Here is a 25,875-nt window from a genome sequence, read left to right as displayed (position 1 = left end):
TTACCTTCTATGAGCTTTAGAGACTGGAAGCTGTCAGCCCTTTGCCCAATAAGCCCACTTGCTCCTCTGCAAAAGCCAGTATGTGTTGAGTAGGCTCACGGTCAAAAATGAACTTCAACTCAAACACAAATATACACCTTCAAGATGTCAGAAATTCCATTAACATAAATGCCACAGCACATGAGCGGCTCTTCAGAGGCCTGACTTCCCCTCTGAGAGATGACTGATTACAGGGTTAGGCACAGTATTGATGTGTTACCAAACAGTTAAATTTTAACTCTTCCCCCTCCCCCCCACTAATTTGTTTTCATTTTGTCTATCAGAAGTTGTTTTGTGTCAAACGGAAGGAGGGCTGCTGCTATCCCCAGGCAGTAGGCACCTGGCACCCAAAGTGATTGCTACCTGCAGCCTCACCAGTCTCCCAGCGTCTCTCTCCCCTTCCATACAAAGATAATATTTTCAGAAATGAAAAACCAAGCCACTGTGGCCCTGAGGGACAGGGGTGTGCAGGGTAGAGTTTTGTTGTGTGTTAAGGAGGACACAGGGACGTGAGAAGAAAGAGGGACCTCCCATTTTCAGAATGAAAAATGAGGTATGCTTTACAGTAAAGGGCAAATTGGGAGACAACTGTGATTATCTCTCTGTGACCCCCTTATTGCTCTCTTGTAGTACCAACCTCTGCCTCTCCAAGCTACCTCTACCCTCCCTTCCACACTACAGTCACCCCTCTTGCCACCAATTCACCAGCATCCACACACAACAATCGATATAATTCCTCCCTGCATTCAACTGGGCCAAACCAACTGTGGGGGCAATGGGCTCCCTGGACCACCCCAGGAGCCACTGGGCATCATTTACCCTCTCTTCTCCCCTAGTTGGCAGCTTTGGGGAATTTCTCTGTCGGTCACAGCCCACAGGCTGGTGACTGGCGCCTGTTCTTCCCTTCCCCTGGCAAGAGGGGAAGGTCTGGCTAGAACAAAGACCAGCCTCTCAGGCAGCCCCTAGAGACTCAGCTCTAAGGGCTCAGTCTCTCAGAGTCTATTGCCCCTTTACAGGATTTACCTTCTACCCGTCTTCCTGGGGCGTGTTGCTTTACCTTCAGTCAGCACGCCTTGAGGAGCAGTGCGTCTCACAGCTGTCGCCTCCTTGGCTAGACTCCCTCTATTGCCAGCAGTCGCTGGGCAAGCAACCTTCTTCCTGTTCACCACCTCATTCTGTGGTAAATTCCCCCCTTTTAAGTCCCACCCCCCACAGGCTGAGCGAGTCTTGCAGGTGTGTCTTGTTTGCTTGGAACAGCCCCAGAGGAGCTTGTTAGTCTCCCTCATGTTTAATACATTCTTGTACTCACTGAACAACCAATCATGCCATAAGATTTGCCTTTTTCCTATCGTGTATATGATAACTACAAATAACACTGTCAAAAAAGTAGCATGCCTTAAAAATATGAGAAAATTAGGAAACGTAGTGAATAATTTTCAAAAACAGAGTGTATCATATTTTTGGGTAAATTTTCCTTTGCTGGCCCCAAAACTAAAATCTGCGAGCACTAATATTTGTGCACCAAGATCAGGCAATTTAACATCTAATTAGCGAATCTGGCTGGGCAAAAGTCATTCATACATGTAAACTAAATGTTGGGGCACATAGGTTTAGCAGGCATGTGGAGGCCAATTTCAAAATGTGGCTTTTAATAAATTAGATTTATGCTAGAAGGGGAAAAATATGGTTTTGATAATAGGGATCTAAAAAGTATAATACCCTCTTTTTACAAATCAGAAAAAGAAATCTGAAGTGGATGCAGTTTAATCACAATAACCTAAAGCTTGGAGAAAGAACCCATCATTGGGACTCCTTTTCTAGTCAAAGTAGAAAAACAGATAAAGAGCTGCATGATCTGGAATGGATAGAGTTGAAGAATATCTTCACATTCAGCCTTGGCATAAATATATTTGCAACATGATACACAGAAGATTAGTCCACTAATATTAGTAACAAATTTCTGTGTTTGTCCACACACCCATTGTGTATCCTTTAAGTCAGAGGTCCCCAAACTGTGGGGCACACCCCCCTAAAGCAGCATAGAGGAATCTTCAGAGGGTTATGGTGGGGCCTAGGCCAGCCCCCACAGGGGGCAGGGATGGAGTGCCACCCAGCCACTCTTTACCCTTAGCTCTACTCCGGTCCTGCCAAAAGCCACATCCCCATTTTCTGGCCCAGCGCCTGCCCCTGCCCCACCCTCGGCCGCTGGCCATGGCTCTGTTCCCAGCGCGGTGCCAAGGCTGTGGGTGGGGGTGGGGTTGGAGCTGCACCTGGCTGCAGGCCCGGCTGCTGGCCTCCACCGCAGTGGCTCCACTCCTGCCCCTGCCCCTGCCCCCAGCCTTGGCCCCTGGCCGCGGCTCCATCCCCAACCCTGCTCCTGGCCCCAGACCTCCCCCAAATGTGGCCCCAGCCTCGACCCCTTACCCCTGTCTGCATCCCCATCCCCTCCCAGCCATAGCCCCGGCTTTGGGATGGGGGTGCAGACGGGGTAAGGGGGGGGCGCAACCCTCAAAAGTTTGCAGACCACTGCTTTAAGTGCACAATTCTATGGATCCCGGCCACTATTGTGTCTGGTAATAAAATCATGTTAGTTCTGTTCTCATAATTTAAATGTACCTTTATGAACAGAGCCCTTATAACAGATTAGGAAAGTGTACTAATACTTAAGCTTTTTCCACTCTTTTTCTTGCCTTTCTTAATTCCACGCCCTTTGTGGATTTCACCTTTCACAAAAGTCAAAGCTGACATTGTTACCTCCACCCAGATAGGGTGAACAGGCCTGTGTGAGCTTCCCCAGAATGGGGAAGTTCTACAGAATGGATCTTGTTTCTCAGCAGTCGTACTTATGACATTCATTTGCCAGGCTCGCTCAGAATGGAGTCTGCTTACTAGCAGGTTTTGGTGATGCACAGGGATTAGGTTGAGACTATATAACTCATTTCACTTATAAATCACCTCTGACTACAAGCTTTCAGAAATGAAAAAAATAGTTTCAGCCCCATGTGTCACCTAGTCTTACATGTAATTTAATCACATTTAGTATTTTCTTTTTCTTACTTAAAACACTGCGTGTAACCATCTGAAGGGCAACATGGTTTTCTCTGTTGCACTCAATACATAACACAGCTATACAGGACAGCATGAAATACACCCGCGTCAGCAGCTCAGTGGTTCTCTGATTTTTGATTCATGTCATCACAAGTTTCAGCTGCTCAAACTGTATAGAGTACATCTGTTAATGGAAAAAGAAAAAAAAAAGCTATCTTTTCCAGCCACTCTCATCGCCTAGGCCTTTGAAAGAAGTCAGTATTGGATAAGAATCTATTCCACTGCCAGTTAATAACACTGATATAAGATGCATTGAGAAACACAAAAATATATATATTCTCCTAGCTGATAGAAACTAAGAAAAACTAACACAAAGAAGGGCAGCTGTCAGACTCGGTCTCATTTACCAAGGCAACATTCGTTCCTTGTGTAATCTCTAAGTAACCAAGTTCAAGAAATTATTAGTGTTTTCAATTCTCTTTTCTTTTATTTGTCTAAGAATGAAAAGTGTCACCATCGCTCCACCTGACTGTTATAATCTTCAGTAACAGCTGTTTCTGCTGCTGCTTCTTCCTTCTGCCACTGATGAGCTCTTTGCTCCCGGAGTAGCCTCCGCTCCTCCCGCCGTTTTTGCCGGTTCTTCTGGTGCTCCTCTTGCTTGGAGTACTGAAAGCGTTGCAGAAAGAGGTCTTTAGCATATTCATAAAGCTGCATATCCAGGAAGTTCAACACCTCTATGCGTTTCCGAGCACCTTCATCAATATCCACATTAGAGGCCCGGGTAATATTGAACTGGGTGAACGGGGAAATGAACTTAAGGTTGAATGTTCTCTCAAAGAGATACTGTGTTTTCCTCTGAAACTCTGTGAGTCCAAAAAAGGCCATGTTTTTCAGGTTGTTCTTGGCGCTTTGGAGAAGGATCATATTTCTCTCACTTTCATTCATAAAAGTCAAGTTGTAACATCCAACCAGGCTCAGGTCTGCCAGCATGCGAACCTGGCGGTTGTTAGCCAGGTTGTAACCACAATCCATGAACTCCTGCAAGCTGACTCCAGACCAGTCATCCCCCAGGTAACAGGTAGGCAGCTCATCTGGCGTTGGACTTCTTCCATCACACACGTGGAGGGAAGTTTTCCACGTTGCACCTCTCTGGACATGTTTCCATTCACTCAAATACCGTGACACTGGATCCCTCAGCATTGTGATATAATAGAAGTTCCTGCAACAATTTTTTAAAACACAGTTTTAGGATTCAGCAGCTTTTACTCTTATTAATCAGCAATTTTTATTTTTCTCTGATGAAATGCTTACTAACCCATGCCTCCCTCTTAGGGCAGGTCAACACTTAAAACACTACATCGGTGCAGCTGCACCACTTAAGTGAAAATGCTCCTACACTGATGGGAGAACTTTTCCCATCCGCATAGTCAATCCACCTGGCGCGAGGCAGTAGCTATGGTGCTGGGAGAAGCTCTCCTGCTGACATAGCACTGTCTACACTGGGGGGTAGATTGGTATAAATGTGTCACTCAGAGGTGTGGATTTTTTACACCCCTAAGCTACATGGTTATACCTCTATAAATCCGTAGTGTAGACCTTGCCTTAACTTTTTCAAATGGACCAATGCTCTTATAAAACTTAAGCCTATAGAACATTCCTAGCAACTATGACATGTGGATAATAAAATTTACCACACCACAAGATAGTCACTTTCAAGAAGGTGGACTTAAGGACTCATTTTTATCCCTAACCCATTTATCCATCCATTCTTCATCACGGTGGTGAGGCACTTACGAGTTCTGAAAGAAGAAATAAGTAACATTAACTACCTACAAGTGACAAACAGAGCAGCACAAAGTGCAAACCTTAACGCATGGCGAATATTGTGAACAAATTTGAAGGCAGTTTGTTTTTTGTGATTAATTCTTTTTATGAATTTTCATCCATTTGTGATTAAGGAGATATGCTAGAAAACAAGCTGCAAACAGAAGAGGGATTTTTTTTTTATTTCAAGGAGAAGGAGATTCTAACCACAACCAATTGTGCAGTGTTCTTCAATTTACAGAGACCGTGACAAATCCAACTGTACTTAATACACTCTTTTTATATGCTGGTATTTAGCAATATCGGAATCAATGGGAGAAGATACTCACAATGGTTCAAAGATAAAACAGAGACAGAGTGAAACAGTTGTAGTGTCCTTTGAGGATTTACTGTGGTGAGGATTACAGACCACAAAGATGTGAATTCTCTCCCTACTCTTCTATATAATGAGAAAATATTAATCCTGTCACCTGTCTTCTGGACTGAGACACTATGGCTGTCTACAGCACATGGTTAGAATAAATGAGAAGCCTGGACAATACCAACTGGATGCTGCAACTGCTGTAAATAATGCAATGTGAAAGATTTTGGCATGACCTGCCAACTTGAAAATGGGTCATTAAATGGGTTACATTGAGGCCAATGACAGGACTAAAATCCATTCACATGACTTAATTTGAGTTGAGAGATGGATTAAAACGAGTTATGATCATGGATACTTAAATCACTCACTGCTGATGAGTGTAAAGGTTAACATGTTCAACTGTTATCTGTCAGGAATACAAAAGAGATACTAAAATCTACCTGACATCAAACAGAACAAGAAACTGCAGACCTCAGTTTGTCAATTTATCTTTTAGTTGCCGCACTGAGAGTTTCTACATCTAGTTATGGCAATGTGAAAAGGACTGAAATTGAGTATGGCTAAACAATCTTTCATGTAACACATTTACTGTTGAAGATTTTATTCAATAACAACATAACCTAAATTATAGGGTGATATAAAAATAAAACAAAACCAAAATACTTCATAACTTTTTGTCAGCTGGAATAGGAATTAAAAATCCACGAGTAAAATTAATACAGATAGCATGGTACAAAGATAGGTGTTTGCATGACTCATCTGGCTCTGGCTCTGAACAATACATTAATAAATTATGAGTCTCCAACATCTGATCCACTGAAATTACCCTAAGTTTTCTTCAGACAACCATGATCTCAAAATGCTTTTTATGGAACCTACCCAACACTGAGAAAAACAAATAGTGGGGGAGACACACTGTGCTGAAACAATGAACACTTTGAGAGTTCACCTTTCAGAAGATCTCACTTTAGTTGAATGAAAAATCCAGAAACTATTCAGAATTGCTGGGTATAACGTCCTTCCTATCCAGATCATCACAGCATATCACCCTTTTCTAAATGCTGAATGACTCCCACTGCTTCTCCAGATGCCTTATTTATAAAACTTGGCAAATAAAAAATGCTAAAAAATGCAGGTATCCCCACCAGTTCAGAGCAATTAGAAGACAGGAGGGATCAAAACATTTTTTGCTGTCTTATTCACTCAATCAGTGATCTTCCTCAACAAGAACTATAATGTATTTTCCAGAATGACATTACAGTGTCTGAAGTGTTGATTGTGCATTGCTGCAGTATCTCTTCCTGGATTACTATCTTCTGGAAGCAGCTGCTCCTGAAATGATTTCACAGCAGAAGGGATACACATTTTTTGAACGAGCAAGAAGGGGCATGTAGTGGGCAATGTCCTTGTGTGTATTGCTATTACAATTTGGATTAGGAATTGTATGGTTTGCCTTAATGTTTGGCAAAACTGAGGAGGGACTGTATGGCATAAATAATTTGTTCTTTGTGCTGGCACCCAGTTCCATACTATCGAACAGCAGTTTGATCATGCTCTACCAGGGTACTTATACAGGTCCTGTCATCATAGTTCCTGAGCATCCCATGACCATTCATGAATGGATATTCCCAGAAACGTCCACTTTGACTACAATACCTATAAACTAGGAAGTAGTAGAAATTATTTCCCTTGATCTGCAGTTATACTTGACTGTAGAGGAATTTGGCTTCCAAGGGCTGTTAGAAAATATTGAGCAATGCTTTTCCTTCTTAAGAAAAATGTTCTTCTTCACTATCACTCTGCTTTGTGTTTATGAGAACAGATTAAGACATGCTTTCAGGCAAGCAGACAGAGTTTTGCATATGTTACATGTGAGACCTGGAGAAGCAGCCAAACTATGCATATCCTTCTCTGCCTTTCAACAGCTTTGAGCATAAAAAAATTGTATTTCAGCTTCTGGGCTTGGGATCAGCATTTTGCAACTGCTACCAGTATCACTAAGCAAACATACTGGCTGCAACACTAACGAAAACAGCTGTGCTCAAAGTGGCTGAAACACATAATGCTGAGAACACTCAAAGGCAGCTGGAATGTCTGGCTAACATTTGGATCACCTCACGGGGCTTATACATGGCTTCTTCCTCATAGTATTGCTGTCCCTCCCTGGGATAGTATTGGATATTAATGTATATGTTAAAATATTGCTACTGATGGGAACTTATGCCTTTAATAATGTTTTGGCCTTTCCTCACCAACCTATGGCATTTTAATTCCAGTGTGCCTCGGGGCAATGACAACCAGTAAAAGTAAACCTTCCAGGGCAGAAATCATTTCCATCTCATTACTGGCTGTGCAGATGTATTTGCTGTTCTGTAATGGAATATGAGCTGAAAAGCAGAATCTGAAACAAATACAGTGAAATCAATGAGGAAATGCCTTAGTATGATTTAAGCAAATTTCCTTGTGACTAGCCAAGAAACTTTCTTCCTTTACTATAAAAAGAAAAGGAGTACTAGTGGCACCTTAGAGACTAACAAATTTATTTGAGCATAAGCGTTCGTGAGCTACAGCTCACTTCATCGGATGCTGTAGCTCACGAAAGCTTATGCTCAAATAAATTGGTTAGTCTCTAAGGTGCCACTAGTACTCCTTTTCTTTTTGCAAATACATACTAACACGGCTGCTACTCTGAAACCTTCCTTTACTATATTTACTGTATGATTATTGAGCTTTTCAGTAGTCTGTCAAAACTAAGGCCTTGTCTACACTACAGGGGAAATTCGATCTAAGCTACGCAATTGAGTTACGTGAATAGCGTAACTCAAATTGACGTAGCTTAGATCTACTTACCGCAGGGTCCACGCTATGCGATGCTGATGGGAGATGCGGTGGCGTACAGGAGTTGACAGGAGAGTGATTGGCGGTCGACTTAGTAGGTCTTCACTAAACCCGCTAAATCGACCACCGATGCAGCGACTGCCACTCGTTGATCCCCCATTAAGTGTAGATAAGCCCAAAGATACTCTTTCTCTCAGTCTGTCTTTTATGAATTTAGTTTGTGGGGGTCTGTTTACATTGCAATCAGGAGATGTGATTGTAGCATTCGATAAAAGCTTGTTTGAAAAGCAACAGCAATGAGACTGTGGTAGCAGTGGTGGCTGCATGGGCTAGCTCTCTTCGTCCAGGAGCCTGGGTACATAATTGAAGGGCCACCGCCCATGATGCCACGGCTTCACTGCAATTGTTACTTGAGCTAGCCTTGATTTACCAATCTCAAAGCTAGTTCAGGAACGGCTACAAAGGCTGAAATCGCTCCTCCTAATTGCAGTGTAAACATGCCCTCTGCAAGAAGACAGACTGTCAGTCCTGCACAGCTAAATCCTCTGTTTATCCACAAAAACGGCTCAACAGCCGGACAAGCTGTCCCACACTGCCATACAGCTGTGCCTTGCACCTGTAATGGAGCAACCATTGCTACAGGCAAGAAAGTAGTTCAGTCTCCACCTATGGGAATCCTTTGGATCTACAGAAATGACCATCAAGGATGCCACATCATGTCAGAAGCTTAGGCCATGTCTACACTTAAAAGCCTACAGTTGCACAACTATACCAATACAGCTGTGCTGCTGTAAGATCACTCATGTAGCTGGGTTGTGCTGACAGGAGAAAGCTCTCCTATCAACATCATAAAACCAACTCAAGGAGCGGCCAACATAGCGCATCTCCCGCCAACATAGCGCTGTGGACACGAGTGCCTATGCTGGCAGAACGTATGTTACTCAGGGGTGTGTTTTTTCACACCCTTGAATAACAAAAGTTTTGCCAACATAAATGCTAGTCTAGACATGGTGTAAGTTAAGCACCCACATTTTAGGATGCTTATTTGAACTATGAACCTTTATCTTCCATCACTGGAGTCTGTATGTATTTTTGCTCTATTGATGGTCAGGTCTGATGCTTGTGTGGGTTTTTAGAATGCTCTATCATTGCAATGACACACAATGTTACCACAATGCAGTTTATTCATAGATTCATAGATATTTAGGTCAGAAGGGACCATTATGATCATCTAGTCTGACCTCCTGCACAACGCAGGCCACAGAATTTCACCCACCACTCTTACAAAAAAACCTCACACCTATATCTGTGCTATTGAAGTCCTCAAATTGTAGTTTAAAGACCTCAAGGAGCAGAGAATCCTCCAGCAAGTGACCCGTGCCCCATGCTACAGAGGAAGGCGAAAAACCTCCAGGGCCTCTTCCAATCTGCCCTGGAGGAAAATTCCTTCCCGACCCCAAATATGGCGATCAGCTAAACCCTGAGCATATGGGCAAGATTCATCAGCCAGATACTACAGAAAATTCTTTCCCAGGTAACTTGGATCTTACCCCATCTAAAACCCATCACAGGCCATTGGGCCTATTTACCATGAATATTTAATTACCAAAACCATGTTATCCCATCATACCATCTCCTCCATAAACTTATCGAGTTTAATCTTAAAGCAAGATAGATCTTTTGCCCCCACTACTTCCCTCGGAAGGCTATTCCAAAACTTCACTCCTCTGATGGTTAGAAACCTTCGTCTAATTTCTAATCTAAATTTCCTAGTGGCCAGTTTATATCCATTTGTTCTTGTGTCCACATTGGTACTGAGTTTAAATAATTCCTCTCCCTCTCTGGTATTTATCCCTCTGATATATTTATAGAGAGCAATCATATCTCCCCTCAGCCTTCTTTTAGTTAGGCTAAACAAGCCAAGCTCCCTGAGTCTCCTTTCATAAGACAAGTTTTCCATTCCTCGGATCATCCTAGTAGCCCTTCTCTGTACCTGTTCCAGTTTGAATTCATCCTTCTTAAACATGGGAGACCAGAACTGCACACAGTACTCCAGGTGAGGTCTCACCAGTGCCTTATATAACGGTACTAAAACCTCCTTATCCCTACTGGAAATACCTCTCCTGATGCATCCCAAGACGACATTAGCTTTTTTCACAGCCATATCACATTGGCAGCTCATAGTCATCCTATGATCAACCAATACTCCAAGGTCCTTTTCCTCCTCCGTTACTTCTAGTTGATGCGTCCCTAGCTTATAACTAAAATTCTTGTTATTAATCCCTAAATGCATGACCTTACACTTCTCACTATTAAATTTCATCCTATTCCTATTACTCCAGTTTACAAGGTCATCCAGATCCTCCTGTAGGGTATCCCTGTCCTTCTCTAAATTAGCAATACCTCCCAGCTTTGTATCATCTGCAAACTTTATTAGCACACTCCCACTTTTTGTGCCCAGGTCAGTAATAAAAAGATTAAATAAGATTGGTCCCAAAACCGATCCCTGAGGAACTCCAGTGGTAACCTCCCTCCAACTTGACAGTTCACCTTTCAGTAGGACCCGTTGTAGTCTCCCCTTTAACCAATTCCTTATCCACCTTTCAATATTCCTATTGATGCCCATCTTATCCAATTTAACTAATAATTCCCCATGTGGCACCGTATCAAACGCCTTACTAAAATCTAAGTAAATTAGATCCACTGCGTTTCCTTTATCTAAAAAATCTGTTACTTTCTCAAAGAAGGAGATCAGGTTGGTTTGGCACGATCTACCTTTTGTAAAACCCATGTTGTATTTTGTCCCATTTACCATTGACTTCAATGTCCTTAACTACCTTCTCCTTCAAAATTTTTTCCAAGACCTTGCATACTACAGATGTCAAACTAACAGGCCTATAATTACTTGGATCACTTTTTTTCCCTTTCTTAAAAATAGGAACTATGTTAGCAATCCTCCAATCATACGGTACAACCCCTGAGTTTACAGATTCATTAAAAATTCTTGCTAATGGGCTTGCAATTTCTTGTGCCAATTCTTTTAATATTCTTGGATGAAGATTATCTGGGCCCCCCGATTTAGTCCCATTAAGCTGTTTGAGTTTCGCTTCTACCTCAGATATGGTGATGTCTACCTCCATATCCTCATTCCCATTTATCATGCTACCATTATCCCTAAGATCCTCTTTAGTCTTATTAAAGACTGAGGCAAAGTATTTGTTTAGATATTGGGCCATGCCTAGATTATCCTTGACCTCCACTCCATCCTCAGTTTTTAGCGGTCCCACTTCTTCTTTCTTTGTTTTCTTCCCATTTATATGACTATAGAACCTTTTACTATTGGTTTTAATTCCCTTTGCAAGGTCCAACTCTACTTGACTTTTAGCCTGTCTCACTTTATCCCTACATATTCTGACCTCAATAAGGTAGCTTGCCTTACTGATCCCTCCCTTCTTCCACTCCCTATATGCTTTCTGCTTTTTCTTAATTACCTCTCTAAGATGCTTGCTCATCCAGCTTGGTCTACAACTCCTGCCTATGAATTTTTTCCCCTTTCTTGGGATGCAGGCTTCCGATAGCTTCTGCAGCTTTAATTTAAAATAATCCCAGGCCTCCTCTACCTTTAAACCCATAAATTCTTCAGTCCAATCCACTTCCCTAACTAATTTCCTTAATTTTTGAAAGTCAGCCCTTTTGAAATCAAAAACCTTAGTTGCAGATTTATTTTTGTTAATCCTTCCATTCAGTTTGAACTGAATTAGCTCATGATCACTTGAGCCAAGATTATCCCCTACAACCATTTATGAGTGGGAGAACACAAGACTTAATGGGTATTTGGTCTGGTAGGCACTAGATCTTTAACAGCCTGAAAACTGTTTTGTTTTTCATGCTCTCTTGTCTTCTACACATGCATTTCCCATGTAGGGGACAGGATACTTAGGAGTTCTATTCAAGGAGTCACCTCAGAATTCTTCTATCTTGGCAGAAGCAAGGGGCTTAGATATCCTGAGACCTGCGTAGATTTCCAGATGATTGTGCCTCTACATTAGCTCCTGTTAGAAATCCAGCTGGGTGGGAAGAGGGATCTGTTGCAGCAGAAGAAGCATTCATGTCATGGATTTGCCTGGGAGGGGAAGGAATTTTATGGTCCTAGGATATCGATACATTTTTTTAAAAACTACACTAAAACACCCCAAGTTGTACACACAAGCCTCTGGTTGTTGTGAGCCTACCCTGTCTTACTTGGAAAATTGTCTCAAAGCATTTTCAAATGTTGGTAGTTATGGCTGAAATACACAAATATTTCATAATTCTCAATACATAGTACAGGAGTGGCCAAACTTACTGACACTCCGAGCTGCACACGATAATCTTCAGAAGTTCGAGTGCCACGGCGCACCTGCTGGGGTTTGGGGCTTCAGCCCCATGGGAGGCACCTGATGCCCAGAGACCCCCCCTCTCCACTGGGCAGAAGCCAGAGGCAATGCATGGGGGGCACGTGGGGAGGTGTGATGTTATGAGTGTAATATAATACCTCATTGAAAGGTGACAGGGCCAGAAAGAGTTAATTAACTCACAAACTGGCCTGACCCATGGTTGAACTTTAAAGACTGGTTAGGAAGATATGGAAATGAACAGAGCTTTGAAATGCAAGTCTGCATTGTTAGAGATAGAAGGGTAGATGTTTGTTCAGGTCTTGTGATATAAGCAAACAAGTCTTGTCTATTGCTATAGCTTTGATTCAAAGATCAAAAGAGGAATATTAACATTTATGAAGACACTTGAGTGAAATAGTATTATTGGCTATATATCTCTTTGAAGGTTGTGGTAACCTGTATCTGAACTGTTTAATGGGTAAATTATCCTGTGCTAATTGCTATGATGTTTAGGAGAAGGGAAGTTAAACCTATTGTTTTCTCAGGTCAAGAGGCTGCTGGAAATGTATAAAAACCCTGGGACAGGATCCTTCTTCATCTCAGATCTCCTTTGGGTTTCAAGAGGGGAAAACCTTAAGCCATAAGGATTGAGATCCCCAGTCACTGACTGGAGTCACCCTGAATGTGGACATTGGACTATAACCTATGGACTATTTCTGAAAGGACTTTTGGCAACTACAAACTCATCTCTGCTATGTATCTGAACCTCAAGAATTGAATTCAAGTCTATATGTATATTGATCTTTTAACCCTCACTCTGTCTCTTTTCTTTTTTTTAATAAATTTTAGCTTAGTTAATAAAAATTGGCTATAAGCGTGTATTTTGGGTAGGATCTAAGTTATAATTGGACCTGGGTGTGTGGCTGATCCTTTGGGATTGGAGGAACCTTTTCTTTTATATGATGACATAAGATTTTCAGTAATCATCATCATATCTGACATGTGTGTCTGGATGGAGGCTTGAGGCTGGGTACTTTAAGGGAACTGCATTGTTTGGACTTCTAAGTAACCAGTGAGGTACTATAGAAGCTGTTTTGTGCTGTCTTGGTATATCTAAGTATTGGAATATCCACCAGCTTTTGGGGTTTGTCTGCCCTGTTCTGTTTGCAGTTCACCCTAATTGAGTGACCTCAGCTGGCTCCCACGGGCAGCATCGTTGCAGGAGGTCACATGCCTCTCCCCCCAGATTTTTGCCAGGGTTTGCTGTCCCCGCTTGGTCACATGGTGCTGTTGGACCCCTTCCCTGCACAGCAACTCCTGGAGCTGGCAAGCTTGGAGCTGTGGCCACGGAGAGAGGCAAAGGCAAACAGCTGGGGGCTGCAGGGAGAGCTCCTACTTTTGCTGCTGCCCCTCCCTGGAGAGCTAAAGCAGTGGCCCCTCCCTGCAGCTCCCAGCTGTTTGCCGCTGCCTCTCAAAGCGGAGCTAAAACCGGGGAGCTGGAGGGAGGGGCTGCTGAGGCTAAGAGGGGAGGTGTGCCTGGTGGGGTGTGACTCAAACTGTTGCGGGGGACAAACTTTTAAATTGTGTCCCCCCACTTTCAACAAGCACCAGTCATCTCTGGCAGAAGCTCCTAGCCCCACCACCCCACTGTACAGCAGAAGCCATGAACCCCGGCCCCCTGTCTGGTAGGCAGAGAATGGGGGGGGTGGAGGGTTCCACGAGCCACACTTTAATGGTAAAAGAGCTGCATGCAGCTCACGAGCCTGATTTGGCCACCCTGATATAGTATCTGGTTTTGCAGTAAAGCTTGTTAACACTGGGACTGGCTCCTGGCCTAATTCCTAAAAAAAGGCACAAGAAGTGCAGAAAAAAAGTTAAACCAGGGCCCCATTTCAGTCCCTTTCTTCACCTCTTAATGAAATCTAAGAATTTAGGCTATTTTGAGCTCAGACATGCATTTGTCTCTGCTTAGTGACAACAGAATCTCCTCACTTCAAGCTTGTCCATGTAATGTGGCTACAGTCAAAAATGTTACCCACTGCTGTAGATACACAACACAGAATTATTTTCTGTCACCTTGTTTGAATCACTGCTCTCACTATGGCCTTCTCATTCTTTATTTCAGTGGACTACAACCTGAAGTGAACCAAACCTCTAAAGCAGAGAGTCTCAGCATTCAGAGCCAAACAATAAGAATGTGCTTTGATACGTTGATGAAAAGGTATTTTATTCAAGCCTTCAAAATGCATGTAAAGAAATTAAGAAGGATGTGTTAAGTATGTGGGAATTTGGGAACTCTGATTCTTAAGCGTCTGATGCCTACACAAAAATATTAGAGAGACAAGGTGGGTGAGGTAATATCTGTTATTGGACCAACTTCCATTGGTGAGAGAGACAAGTTTTCAAGCCACACAGAGCTCTTCCTCAGGTCTGGGAAAGGTACTCCCAGCATCACTGCAAAATGCAAGGTGGAACAGATTGTTTAGCATAAGTAGTTAGCACATATTGTCCTATTGCAGTAATAGGACAAAAAGAGGGGATTAGTAATAAGGTTGTTGTAATAAGCTATAAATCCAGTGTCTCTGTTTATTCTATGATATTTAGTGTCTTTCTGAAGAACTCTTATGTGGCTTGACAGCTTGTCTCTCTTATCAACAGAATTTGGTCCAATAAAAGATATTAGCTCACCCACCATGTCTCTCTAATATAATGGGACCGACACGGCTACAACTACTCTGCATAACACAAGAATAGTAATTAGTAATAGCTGCATAGTATCCATCTGCCAGTCTAACTTGTAACAGCTAGCATTGTCGTGATAAAATGGAAACATGCATGAATCACTTCAGCTCACTTTCAAAACAATCATCAATCCAATGCCAACCTGCCATTCATTGCAATTTATTTTCTGCAAGAAACTCACACCTTTTCCAGGATAGATACTCAGTCAAATCCCTTCCTAGAAAAACTCATGAAAGTCAATGGGTTACCACAGGGATAGCTTTGGGCCACTTCAATTATTTGGCCCTAAGATATACACATAAATGGCCGGACTCCGTAACCTATACACAGGCCTGAGTAAGTAATCATGTGGAACCACACAGCCCAGAGGGAGCCCTGGGAGGGATTGTGCCTCAGGAGACATTGCAGGCATGGGGTGTGGAAGTGTGTATGCTGGATCAACCTTCAAGACCAGCACAGTCCAGTCCCAGGTGTATCAAAGATGAATGCTACAAATTCTCATGTCTCCAACTGTATAAGCAGTCATATATCAGATACACTAGCATTTACATTAGAATTAACACACACCTGGAAATTCATAAGGCATTATTTCCCACTGGTGTGAAGTCCAGTATCTTTGTTAGCATTAGACAATGAAAATCATCTAACAAAACTGTAGGGAAAAATAATTTCTAGCATGAATCTAACAATATGTCTTCATTTCACACCATAATAATATGAAACACTTTAAATCTTTAGTTAATGCTGCAGGACTATCATTTTAATAGACAGTATAAACTTGTTAGAAGGGCAGAGCCTGACCTTAGTGGCACAGATCACATACCAGGGCATTCTGCCTCTTGTATCATCATGGAACAGACATCACAGCTGAGTGAGATTTGATACAGAAGTGACGGATCGCCACAAAATGAGAACAAAAATGTTTTGTGTGGCTTCATGGAGTACACAGGTGCAGTAGAGGGCTGAGTGACATCTGTACTATTATCCCCTCCCTGCCCCTACCCCCCTCCCCCGCATGGTGCAGCCTGCACACGACAGCTCAATCAGAAGCTCTGAACACAAGAACTGGTAAAATGAAAAATGCTCTCTTCTCACTCACAAAGTCAGCTGGAACCTTATCGACTAAGACCTATGGGCTTGTTAAACAAAAGAGCAGCAAGAGTTCACAGCAACTGAAACATAGAAGAAGGCATAGGAGGTAGCAAAAAAGGAAAACAAAGTAATTGGAGAATGCATTATAAGTAAGGCTAAGGTGGCAGGGCTCGGGCTGAAGTTGAAGCCCCACCACCGAGGCCTGCCACCCTCACTACTTGGGGCTGAATTAGTAGAATTTTGAGGAAATCACAGAGGTTTTGTAAAATCACAGAATCCGTGACCTCTATGTCCTCTATGAGTGATTTGTAGTCTTAATGATAAGAAACTAGCAGCAAGTAGAGTGAAGAACTGGGATGACCGAAAATCCCAGGTGCATACTAAACATGTCATACCAAACATGATTTTTTTAAACAAACAAAAGGAAGTATTTCTTCACACAACGCAGTCAACCGGTGGAACTCCTTGCCAGAGGATGTTGTCAAGGCCAAGACTATAACAGGGTTCAAAAAAGAACTAGATAAGTTCAGGGAGGATAGGTCCATCAATGGCTATTAGCCAGGATGGGCAGAGATGGTGTCCCTAGCCTCTGTTTGCCAGAAGCTGGGAATGAGCGAGAGGGAATGGATCACTTGATGATTACCTGTTCTGTTCATTGCCTCTGGGACACCTGGCATTGGCCACTATTGGAAGACAGGATACTGGCTAGATGGACCTTTGGTCTGACCCAGTATTATAGTTCTTATGTCCAGGCAGTGGTTTTTCCTGCTGGAATGGAAGGTAAAAGACCTGGTGGGGTTAATTACTCAAACTGTGACTCAACTTTTGGGGTTTTAACCCTAAAAAAGAGCCTGTTCCAATGGAGAGGTTCTGAAACCAATGTAGAAGAAACAGAGGGGGAAAACCAGAGTCACAGAATATTTCTATTAATAATGACAGAAGTAGTGTAGAGAAGCAGTTTAAGTGGTGCAAGACAAAAAAGAAGATCCTGAATTACGGGAACAAAATCCTTGTGCTTTCAGTGGTGTACTGTTGCTTTTGGAGTGGGGAAAGGAGGGCTTCTGAGTCCAGTTTGCAGGCAAGGGGGCTCTGTAGCAAAGTGTGGGGGCAGGATCAGATGCAGAAAGCCATCCCACAGTAAAGTGTCGCAACTTGTGCATAGTTGCCATAAGGAGCAGCCTGCTTTGTGTCTCCCTGTTTTGAGGTTCTTGTGGGTTCTGAATTCTAAGAAATAAAGTAGTGTTACATTGCAAACTTCCAGAATGAGTATTTTATGTTTATCTAATTTCTATGTTTGTATAGCATGAAACATACCACTTCTGGATTTAACCCAACATCCCAAAATCAGAGACAAGACCTCACAAGGAGAAAAACACTTCCCTAATTGAGACTGCCATTTTGAACCTAGTCAATCAGAGGATAAAGGACAAGGGTAAAATATACAAATTCTGACATTGTAATTCTCCTCTCAGATTGCTGTACAAGCGAAATCTGTGTCACAGATTAAAAACTCAAAAGATAATGAAGATGAATATTAGACCCACCTGATGTGCATAGATTGTCCAAGATCTACTTTCAAGAATTTGTAAATTTAATACCAATAGTGATTCTAATTCTCAGGTTGATGTGGGTGTGATGTTGCTCTCCATATGATTTTATGAAAATATGCTAATGAGTGTGAATATAATGTAACTGGACTATACTTCATGCAAAAGGTCTCTTGTAAAACATATGACCATGTCACCTGGTACTGGAATCCATCTTAAATCTGGTGCTTTTCCATTTAGAAGGAGAGGTGGGAACCTAGAGAGACAAAAGATTCCCGCCTTGTGCCTAAGCTATATAAGGGGGTGGAACAGAACAAAGGAGGGGTGCAGTCATGAGAAATCCCCTAGCTACCACCTGAGCTGGAACAAGGACTGTACCAGGGGAAAGGATTGAGCCCAGACTAGAAAGGAGTCTAGTCTGTGAAAGAAGCTTACTGAGGGTGAGATTTACCTGTATTCAGTTTCTTAAATGTATTAGGCTTAGACTTGCGTGTTTTGTTTTATTTTGCTTGGTAACCTACTTTTTTCTGTCTGTTATTACTTGGAACCACTTAAATCCTACTTTTTATATTTAATAAAATCACTTTTGCTTATTAATTGACCCAGAGTAAGTAATTAATACCTGTGAGAGTAAACAGTTGTGCATATGTCTCTATCAGTGTTATAGAGGGCGGACAATTTATGGGTTTACCCTGCAGAAGCTTTATACAGAGTAAAACAGATTTATTTGGGGTTTGGATCCCATTGGGAGCTGAGTGTCCGGGTGCTAGAGACAGGAGCGCTTGCTAAGACGTTTTCAGTTAAGTTTGCAGCTCCGGGGGTTTTGGTCAGACCCTGGGTCTGTGTTGCAGCAGACTAGCGTGTCTGACTCAACATGACAGGGTTCTGGAGGCCCAAACTGGCAGAGAAAACTGGCTCAGAGGTAGTCTCAGCACATCAGGTGACAGTCCCAAGGGGGTCTCTGTGACCGAACCCATCACAGTGGGTATGTTTATATGTAGGTTCTTTACTCAAACAATGTCATTAAGCCACTACTCACCCTTAAAAAGTCAACATATGCCAACAGTTACTGCAGATAACTCCTGTTCTTAGTGTATGACAAAAATGTAGTGCCTGAAGAACTGAGCACCCAGAACTTCCACTAGCTCCAACTGGGACTGAAACCACAGGCCCCCATTTCACTTAACACCTTTGCTGTCACAGGGCCAGACCCTGCAACTGCTTCCACAAAGAGGATGCCTGTGCAAAGCACCATACGTCAAAGAGCTCAGCTGTGTGGTTCCAGTTGCCGGGTCTGGCCCATACTTCTTAACTTTCCAACTTGCCAACAGGTAACCTAAGCCATGGCAATGTTTGAAAAATGGCTGAAATGTGGAATACCCGTGTTTTGTTGCATATCACACCAGAATAAACAATGGGTTATAAACCTGGGTTTAAGCATATTTTCTAGAGTTAGTCAAAAATTTTCCAAAACAAAAAAGTGTTCCAATTTTCCATTTTTTTCAAGATAACTGGAAATTTTTAAAAATTGGCCTAATTTTGTTTTTTCTGTGTTGGTTTAGATAGAACAGGAAGGACTGGGAGTCACACATCTTGGCTGTATTCCAGGCTTTGCAAAGGGACTGTGATCCATAAGGAAGTTCATTGTGAGGCTGCAATCTTTTACTGTCAATTGAAATGTGTTATTTAAGCATTAGGAAACAGTTAAGAGGTGTCACAAAACTTATTTCTTTGCTTTTTTTATGGGGATGTCACATCTAACCAACATTAATCTCTCTTAAATTAAGTTTTTGTTTATGAAGAAGAGCTTTGTGTAGCTCAAAAGCTTCTCTCTTTCACCAACAGAAGTTGGTACAGTAAAAGATATTACCTCAACCACCTTGTACATATCCTGGGACCAAAGTAGCTACAACAACTCTGCATATACATATCCTAGTAATGGCCAGGATTTGCAAAATTGTCAGTTTTTGATTAGCCCTTGAACTATTAAGTTGAAGTTTTATATTTGTGAAATCAGAGAAACTTCAGGAAAGCTTTACAAAACTTGCTAAATTACCACATGACTTCTGCTCAGAGGATTAGTGTTCTACACTTCATTATACTGAATGTCAGATGAAGGAGAACCACCTTTAAAGATAATTCAGTGCTAGACATCAAATAACTAAGAGGAGGTGATTTTGTCTATTCCTAAAAACAACCAAACAGACAAACAAACAAAAAAAAAAGGCGAGAGAACCCCTGATAATAAAATGTTACACGTGTGACACTTCAGGTCACTTTTCCATTTAGAGTGGCTGATTTTTCTTTAACTTACACCAAAGGAAATTCATTGAATTCAATAGAGTTATACTGGTGTAAGTGGAAAGAGAATTGGGTAACTGTTTTATTTATATAGGGTATTGTTGTCGCTTCATATTCCTGAGAAACATAGCACCCAATTCTGTGTTAGCACCATGACCAATTGCAGCTCTGTGGTTGAATAGACTAAGATTCCCCCCACCCCCGATCCTGCCCCGAATTGTTTTCTATCCAATAGGTGCAAAAGGGTAAGACAGGATATTGATAGTTTGTTTGCGAGTGAAGATGAATGATTTGGATATATACAAATCAGGCCTTTTATTTGTCCCCTAGAGTGTAAGCTGTTTGAGGCAGGCACTGTGTCCTCCTCCATGCCTGTACAATGCATAACACGTTTTGGATGCTACTGTAATGTAAATAATCATATTAATAAAAATCCATTATTATACACACCAAGTGGCCACAACGTCTAGTGAGTCACCAGTGGGGCTGGAGCTCAGGACCTACCGCTCCAAAAACACAGCTGTAGTAGGGATGGGACACATCTTTTTTGACATGGTGGAATGAATTTGTTATTGTGCAGAGCTACACTGTCGCCAAATACACAGTACCAATCACAAACCTCATCAAAATAGCATCACTTTTGCTACATAATCATATTTGCCTTCACTTGTCCCCCAGTGACTGTGCAAGAATAAATGTAAAGTAACACACAGTAGTGCACAGGTCTGATGCTTTGCCTTTTCCTGTATGGGGCTGGAGCTCTGGCTATGGGAGCAAGTCCCTCTGCTGTGAATTATTTAGTATATTCATGGATATTTATTTCAGTTGCACTTCATAAGACATAGACTCTCTAGTTGGAGTGCATGACAGACCCACTACATGTCCCCAAAGATGTGATTTATGTTCATGGTTATGAAGTCTGGGTCCTGAGCAACTCCCAGGCTAATGACAGGATCTCGTCACACATAGGTCTAATCTCAGCACACCAGGAAGGATACTCAGGTAGTGTCTGAATACCAATCTAATAAAACATCCTAACATATTGTGCAGTTTAGCTGCCTTCCTTGGTGCTGCTGTGGAGCTGTAAGAGAAGATTTTCAAACTGGGTGCCCAAAATGCATATTTAGGCATGTAAATAAAAGAGGCATGATTTTCAAAGCTGAAAGCCCCTCAGAAATCAATGCTGCTGCAGGTGCTCCAATACCTCTGAAAATCAAGCCATTTTCACGTATGTGCCTAATTAAGACTTTAGACATTTAGGGTTGAATACTGTGGACATAATTCTGAGGCATATAAAATACATAAAAGGGTAAGACAGGGGATTGACAATTTACTTGAGAGTGAAGAAGACTGAACTGGAAACATACAAATCAGTCAATTTAATAGAAAAGCAAATATGCCACTTTCCATCAAAGTACCGTGATATAAATGGTTCTGAATCACATCTTGATGAGACAGAAAACTAGCAAGTCCCTCTACAGATTTGTTTCTTGTCTAAATTACATACAGCTCAATTGTTCTAAGCATCCTTTAAATTGCTAAAATGAACTAGCAATAACTAATGCAGCTAGTCTCTTGTTGACATAAATGTAAATACAGAATACATACAGAACAAAGATCTTGTATACTGAACTACTGTAACTAAGAACAAGGAGGGAATGTTAAAAACTATGTAGTAGCTTCAGTAATTTCCCCCTCTTGCCTGGCCCTTTGTTATGCCACTGAATGGAAGGAGAGAGGAGATGGGGCTGTATTTTCCTCTCTTCCGTCTCTCCTCTCCCCAGTGCCTTCTCTCACCCTTGCATGGTGGGGAGGGGGCACCAAATCAGCCACTTTTAAGAGAGGCCTCATGGAATAAAGGAGGGATGAGCTGGGGGAGTTGACCCACAATAGCAGCGTGCACAAAAAAAGGTCTGGTACTAGAAAGGAATGGAGGTGGTGGGCGAGCAGGAAGAGTGGAGACTAGTGCTGCTCTGCAGGAGGGAGCAGAGGACCATAGCTCTTCAGTCCAGTCTCAGCTGGCTGCTGAGCTGCTCCTTGCCAACCCTCAGGAGGGAAATCTTAGGGGCCTCGGAATGCAAGTAGGGTCTGGGTGGCATGTAGCCCCACAACAAGGATTTCTTCCCCTCAGACCTGCAATGCTGCACTTGACCGCCAGGGAACATTTGCGAGTAAGACTAAGGAGTTGGCACTAGAAGCCTGCAGGGGCGGGGTTTGCAGGTTTTTAGCAAGGTAACAATAAGATGACACATATTTACAGTGAGAATCTGGGAAGCCCGTTATGGTGCTGCACAGAGAAACCATTCAGGGAGTGAAAGGGGTGAAAGAGAGCCAGCTGCGTGTTGGGGGAAGGGATAAAGTAAAAGTACTCACTCCTTCCTCCTCAGCAAAACAATAACCCTCCCTATAACTCTGTGTCACCTTGTTGATATAGCTCTATGAGGAAAGGTCGGCTCAAGGACTTAGTCAGAGGACCTCACATTGTGACACCTCATGGGTCGGCGGGCAGTCATGTACTAGACCTGTGGTCCCTGAGGTGCATACAAATTCAGCCAACCTACTGTCAGTTTCACCAGCTTAGCTGGCTGTGGATGCAAGGAATCACAATAACCAGGACAGTACATGTGTTTTTTTAAAATTCGACAAGGACAGACCCTGAAAGCAGTGACATTCCAAGTTTAAAGAGACATTCTCTGTTTTCTAGGACACATGTATAGGTGACAAGAGAATATCTGAGGAACGAAAACAAAACAATCCCCCACCCCACCCCAAAAAAAACCCCCAAACAAACAGACAAATCTTTTGTGGTTTGTGTTTGGTTCAGTCTGATCCTACTGACTTTTGAGATGGAACAAAAAGCAATCCCAACCTCTGAGAATATTTGGAGGGAGGAAGTGGGGAGCTGGAAAGGTGTATTTTAGCCAAAAGTATCATGAGTACAAAGAATAATGAATACAAAAAATTGATTTGATGTTAAACAGACCCCACTGGGCTGGAGTATGTTATTGATCATAATCAACATTAGTAGGGATTTATGAAGTAACATAATTTTCATGAACATTTCTCTCAGATTTCCCTACATGTTCACTAAGAGGAATGACATATGTTATTTACTGAAAAATATTTTCCTGTTATCATGTAGCTTTAAGGAATCTGGCCAAAAGGTCACAACATAAAGAGTATTTAAACAATCACAACAAAAGCCCAAAGATTTCTTCTCGGTATAATGCTCACAAATAGCCAAGCATATGGATAACACTAATGGGAGTTACACTGCATGAATACTGAAATTTACACATAATTGGTTGGCATCTAATTTAGTTATACATTAACTGCTATGTAAATATGTATAAGCCAAGGTTTTAAACCACACACTACTTTTTTTTTATTTTTCCAATTTATTTGTTAAAGTAAATCTGTGCAAACCTGATGATAACAAAACTTGAAATACTTTACTAGGCAAGAAAGCAATGCCTTACATATGGCTTGAGATATACAACATGTATGCGCAAGCTGAAAATTGATATCTATTTTCTGCTAGTGAAAACACACACATAGCTTTCTTTTCATTCCTTATTTCATGTGCAGGCTGTTTAAACAATAGGCCTAGGGTTGCCAGGCATCTGGTTTTCAACCGAAATGCCCTGTTGAAAAGGGACGCTGGCGGCTCTGATCAGCACCACTGACCGCACCGCTAAAAGTCTGGTTGGTGGCGCAGTGGGCTAAGGCAGGCTCTCTGCCTGCCCTGGCTCTGTGCGGCTCACGGAAGCGGTCGGCATGTCCGGCTCCTATGTGTAAGGGCAGCCACGGGGACTCAGCACGCTGCCCCTGCCCCAAGTGCCAGCTCCGGAGCTGCAGCCAGTGGGAGCTTTAGAGGCTGTGCCTGCGGGCACGGGCAGTGCGCAGAGCCCTCTGCCCCCTCTGCCAAGAAGCTGGACATACCGGCTGCTTCTGGGAGTTGCACGGAGCCTGTCTCAGCCCTGGTGTGCTGCCGACCGGGAGCCACCTGAGGTAAGCACCACCCGGCAAGAGTCCGCACCCCAAATCCCCTCCTGCACCCCAACGCCCTGCCCCAGGTCAGAACCCTCTCCTGCACCCAAACTCCCTCCTAGAACATGCACCCCAACCCCCAGCCCTGAGCCCCCTCCAACACCCAAACTTCCTCCTGGAGCCCACACCCAGCACCCCCTCCTACACCCCAACCCCCTCCTGCACCCCAACCCTAAAACCCTTCTGCACCCCCAACTCCTCATCCCCAGCCCCACCCCAGAGCCTGCACTCCTAGCTGGAGCCCTCTCCCCCTCCCAAACCCTAATCCCCTGCCCCAGCCCAGTGAAAATGAGCAAGCGAGTGAGGGTGGGGGAGAGCGAAGGACAGAAGGAGGGGGGATGGAGTGAGTGGAGGGCAGGGCCTTGGAGAAGGGGTGGGGCCGTGGGGTAGGGGGCGGGGCAAGGGTTTTTGATTTTGTGCAATTAAAAAGTTATGAACCCTAAATAGGCCATATTGGATTTCTTTTTGTTTTAAATGTTCATATTATATTCAACTAGACTATGGTTTTCTCTTTCAATTTTTTCTCCTTTTCCTGTCAGCTGTCAAAATCCTGCTTTTCTTCTTGACCAGGTCGGAGAAGCAGCATAAACATATGTAAATGCCACTCCATTAATGGATCTTGTGGCAGCCAAGATTCTGCTGTAAGTAGCTGTTACCCAGCTTCGCTCCCTAATCAAGTTCTCTTTATTTGCCACTAATTTAGCCACTGAAGTTCTCTCCTAAAGCTTGATTTCCCAGATGAAGGTTCAATGGGATTTTTCACTGCAGTGGATTTTGAAGCATTACGGTAATTCTACTGCTCTGAATATTTTACATTCTTAGTCTCTCTCTCTCACTCCTGGCTTTCTGCCTTTTTTCTTTGCCACCCCATACACTTGGAACAATCTAATTAATGACAACCGCTTCCTTTGCCTTCAAATCTCAACAAGCCAAGCCTACCAACGTATGCCACTCTGTAAACTTTACTGTATCAGTTCATGCCTGGAGATGCTAAACAATTTGAGAAAGGAGTCTAAAGAAAGGGTAAGGGGAAATAAAGAGACTGAGGCCTATTATAAACCTAAAACTTAGGTTGACCTTGGTATATTGCTCAGGGCTATGAAAAATTTCATGCCACATGCACTTTAGTTAGGTTGACCTAACCTCCACTGTAGACATAGAGAGGTTGATGGAAGAATTCTTCTGTCAACCTGGCTACTGCCTGTCACAGAGAGGTAGATTATCTACATCGAAGGAAAAACTCCTTCTGTTGATAAGAGTCAACAGTACAAGCAGCACAGGTGAGTCTGGCTTTGCTGCTACAGTACAAATTCACCCATCTGTTAACGCTGTCAAAAGTGTTTCCAGACCCTGAGCTGAAATGCAACTCCAATATTTTCCCTAAGGTTTTTGGTTAACAAGTAATATTTTAAAGGGATCTGGCAAAGTTTAACCAGTTTGGGTGACAAGGTTCAGGCTACAGCAATGTACAGATGAAGAAAAAAATATTCAAAGGTAAAAGTCCTGTATTGATGTCAGGATTCCACAAAAATTACCATCCCGAGCAGGCCATTGGTTCTTCTAGATCAATAACCTTCCTCTGGAATGGCCAAATCCTAAACAGTGATGCACATCTGCATTGGGGGGGGGGGGGGAGAGGAGAGGGTTGGCAGAG

General features: G+C 42.7%; 1 protein-coding gene across 1 annotated transcript in view; it reads right to left on the bottom strand.

The window, feature by feature from the left end:
* Nucleotides 1-3,597: 3,597 nt before the first annotated feature.
* The window catches only part of HS6ST3 (heparan sulfate 6-O-sulfotransferase 3), a 545,104-nt gene continuing 522,826 nt past the window's right edge, over nucleotides 3,598-25,875 (bottom strand). The window contains exon 2 of the mRNA XM_077807043.1: nucleotides 3,598-4,306. Coding sequence (XP_077663169.1) covers nucleotides 3,598-4,306 — 709 coding nt within the window. The remainder of the gene's footprint in view (nucleotides 4,307-25,875) is intronic.

The sequence above is a fragment of the Eretmochelys imbricata genome, chromosome 1 (genome assembly GCF_965152235.1).
Source record: "Eretmochelys imbricata isolate rEreImb1 chromosome 1, rEreImb1.hap1, whole genome shotgun sequence".
NCBI classification, from domain to species: domain Eukaryota; kingdom Metazoa; phylum Chordata; order Testudines; family Cheloniidae; genus Eretmochelys; species Eretmochelys imbricata.
Note: the sequence above shows the minus strand (reverse complement) of the source record. Positions and strands in the feature narration are given on the sequence as shown.